Source organism: Chiloscyllium plagiosum, chromosome 2 (genome assembly GCF_004010195.1).
Source record: "Chiloscyllium plagiosum isolate BGI_BamShark_2017 chromosome 2, ASM401019v2, whole genome shotgun sequence".
Taxonomy (NCBI): domain Eukaryota; kingdom Metazoa; phylum Chordata; class Chondrichthyes; order Orectolobiformes; family Hemiscylliidae; genus Chiloscyllium; species Chiloscyllium plagiosum.
Genome location: NC_057711.1, coordinates 9601523 through 9604291, shown reverse-complemented (window position 1 = coordinate 9604291; position 2769 = coordinate 9601523). Strand labels below are relative to the sequence as shown.

Genomic DNA, 2769 nt, shown 5'->3' with positions numbered 1-2769 from the left:
AAGCTTTTAAAGAGCAACAGAGGATTACTAAGAAGGAAATACGCAGAGGAAAAATGAGATATGAAGGTTAACTGGCCAATAATGAGTGGTGGGGGCATGGAATGCGCTGCCTGTGGGAGTGGTAGAGTCAGAATCTTTGGTGACCTTTAAGCGGCAATTGGATAGGTACATGGATGGGTGCTTAAGCTAGGACAAATGTTCGGCACAACATCGTGGGCCAAAGGGCATGTTCTGTGCTGTATTGTTCTATGTTCTATTAAAGTTCTAAATTGGAGTTAGGCTAATTTTGACAGTTTTAGGCAGGAACTTATGAAAGTTAATTGGGGGAGGCTGTTCATAGGTAAAGGAATGGTTGGGAAGTGGTAGGCCTTCAAAAGTGAGATAATAACAGTTCAGAGATAGTATATTCTTGTTTGTACGAAGGGCAAGGCTGGTAGGTGTAGATAATCCTGGATGACTAGAAAAATTGAGTTAAAAATCACACAACACCAGGTTATAGTCCAACAGATTTAATTGGAAGCGCACTAGCTTTTGGAGCATCGCTCCTTCATCAGGTGGTAGTGGAGGGCTCAATCCTAACAGTATTTATAGCAAAAATTTACAGTGTATGTAACATATTGTCTAGCTATCACCATTGTTAACAGCTAACCTGAGAATGCAACTTTTTAAAAAAAGGTTTTGTGATTTACACATGAAAGAAACAAAACTATCACGGTATTCAAACAGGTGAAAGACTTAACAGACAATCAATTTTTCAATGTATAATTTCTGTTACATCACACTGTAAATTTTTGCTATAAATTCTGTGTGTGATGATCGAGCCCTCCACTACCACCTGTGAAGGAGCAACGCTCCGAAAGCTAGTGTGCTTCCAATTAAACCGGTTAGACTATAACCTGGTGTTGTGTGATTTTTAACTTTGTACACCCCAGTCCAACACCGGCATCTCCAAATCATGACTAGAAAAATTGAGACTCTGGTCAAGAAAAAGGAGACAGCTGGGATCAAGTGAATTGATTGAGAGGCCTAGGAGGTTGAGGACTGACCTTATAGAGGCTTATAAAATCATGAGGGGTATAAGTAAGGTGAGTGGGGGAGGGGGATTTCAAGACTAGGGGGCATATTTTTAAGGTGAGAGGAAAAAGATTTAAAAGACACGAGGTACAACTTTTTTGTTTAAAAAGCACAAAGTGGTTCATATGTGGAATGAGCTTCCAGAGGAAGTGGTGGATGCGGGTACACTTACAATGTTTTAAAGACAATTAGATAAGCACATGAAAAAGAAATGTTGGTGGGATTTAGGCCAAGTGCAGAGAGGTGGGACTAGTTTAGTTTGGGATTATGTTCGGCATGGATTGGTTGGACTGAAAAGTCTGTTTCTGTGCTATATGACTCTATGAATCCCTAAAGGAGTATAAGTGCTGAAAGTGCGTGAGAAGGACATCAGGAGGGCAAAAAGGGGACCTGAACAGTTTGTTGAAGAAGCAAACAAATCACAGAAAATCCAGGATCAATAAAGAGGGAAAACACACCTGAAATTTCCATATGACCTGCTCAGGCAATCACAACTAGAAAGTAGGAATAATTAGAGACTAACTGAAATTCCTGATCTAAATTTTAAAGACAGCTGTGTTTTCCTTCCAAGTGAATACAAGTTGCAAAGAATGACCAAATATCGCATTTCAATTAACAAAATTAACTAGGAGTCAAAAGTAACTGAGAAGCAATCTAGAAAAAAAAGAGAGAATAATTATTCTTTAATTGTTTTATCTGAAGTAATTCAGATGATATTTTTAATGACAATACCTTCATTCCTGCTGACGGTCTCTCTCAGGATGTGGTACTCCTGAATTTTATCCTGGTGATGTTGGAACTCCCGGCGCAGTTTTCGAACCTCATCATCACTAAATTTTCCAGAGGTTGTTGCCTATCAAGAAGCAAATTCTTGGTTAAAATTATGGACAACATGGTACTTGTGCAGTGGAACTTATCTTCAAAACTTCCACATTCACGAGAGACGATTGTAACTTTAATTACAAGTTGGTGGAAAACCATCCCCATCTGTTACTCCAAGTTGGTTTACAGAAGAATTAATATCCCTTTTGCCACATCATGCTATACTGTTTCAGTTATAAAAATAGTGCTTGACCATTAGAGAGATTGAAAAGATGCTGTTGAAAACAGATGGCTAAGGGATAACATAACAGAGATCTTTAGAATTATGAAAGATTTTCAGAACAGACAAGGCTGCATTTGCACTTCCGTGGAAGAGCAGAAAGGTGCCTTCAATAGAAACACCCACAAAGAAATTAGAATGCAGAAGAAATTTTTCTACCCAAAATGTGGTGAAAATGTGAAAGTTGAGACTATAGTGCAAGTGGAGACAAATAGTATAAATGTATTTAAAGGGAAACTGGATATGTATGTCGGTATCAGTTAAAGTGTGTTTGCTTTAATGCAAGGAGTATCAGGAATAAAAGTGACGAACTTAGAGCATGGATCAGTACCTGGTGCTATGATGTTGTGGCCATAACAGAGACATGGGTTTCTCAGGGACAGGAATGGTTGCTGGATGTTCCAGGGTTTAGAGCATTTAAAAAGAATAGGAAGAGGGGAAAAGAGGAGGGGGTGTAGCACTACTAATCAGAGAGAGTATCTCAGCTACAGAAGCTTCCATTGTCGAGGAAGATCTGCCTACCGAGTCAGTATGGGTGGAAATTAGGAACAGAAAGGAAGCAGTCACCTCTTTAGGGGTTTACTACAGGCCCC

The 2769-nt window shown here is 39.3% G+C and overlaps 1 protein-coding gene across 1 annotated transcript in view; it reads right to left on the bottom strand.

Annotated features, from left to right (window-relative positions):
* Nucleotides 1-2769, bottom strand: part of lrpap1 (low density lipoprotein receptor-related protein associated protein 1) — a 46087-nt gene that overhangs the window by 18573 nt on the left and 24745 nt on the right. Inside the window, exon 4 of the mRNA XM_043703671.1 lies at nucleotides 1807-1927. Within this exon, the coding sequence (XP_043559606.1) occupies nucleotides 1807-1927 (121 nt within the window). The remainder of the gene's footprint in view (nucleotides 1-1806; nucleotides 1928-2769) is intronic.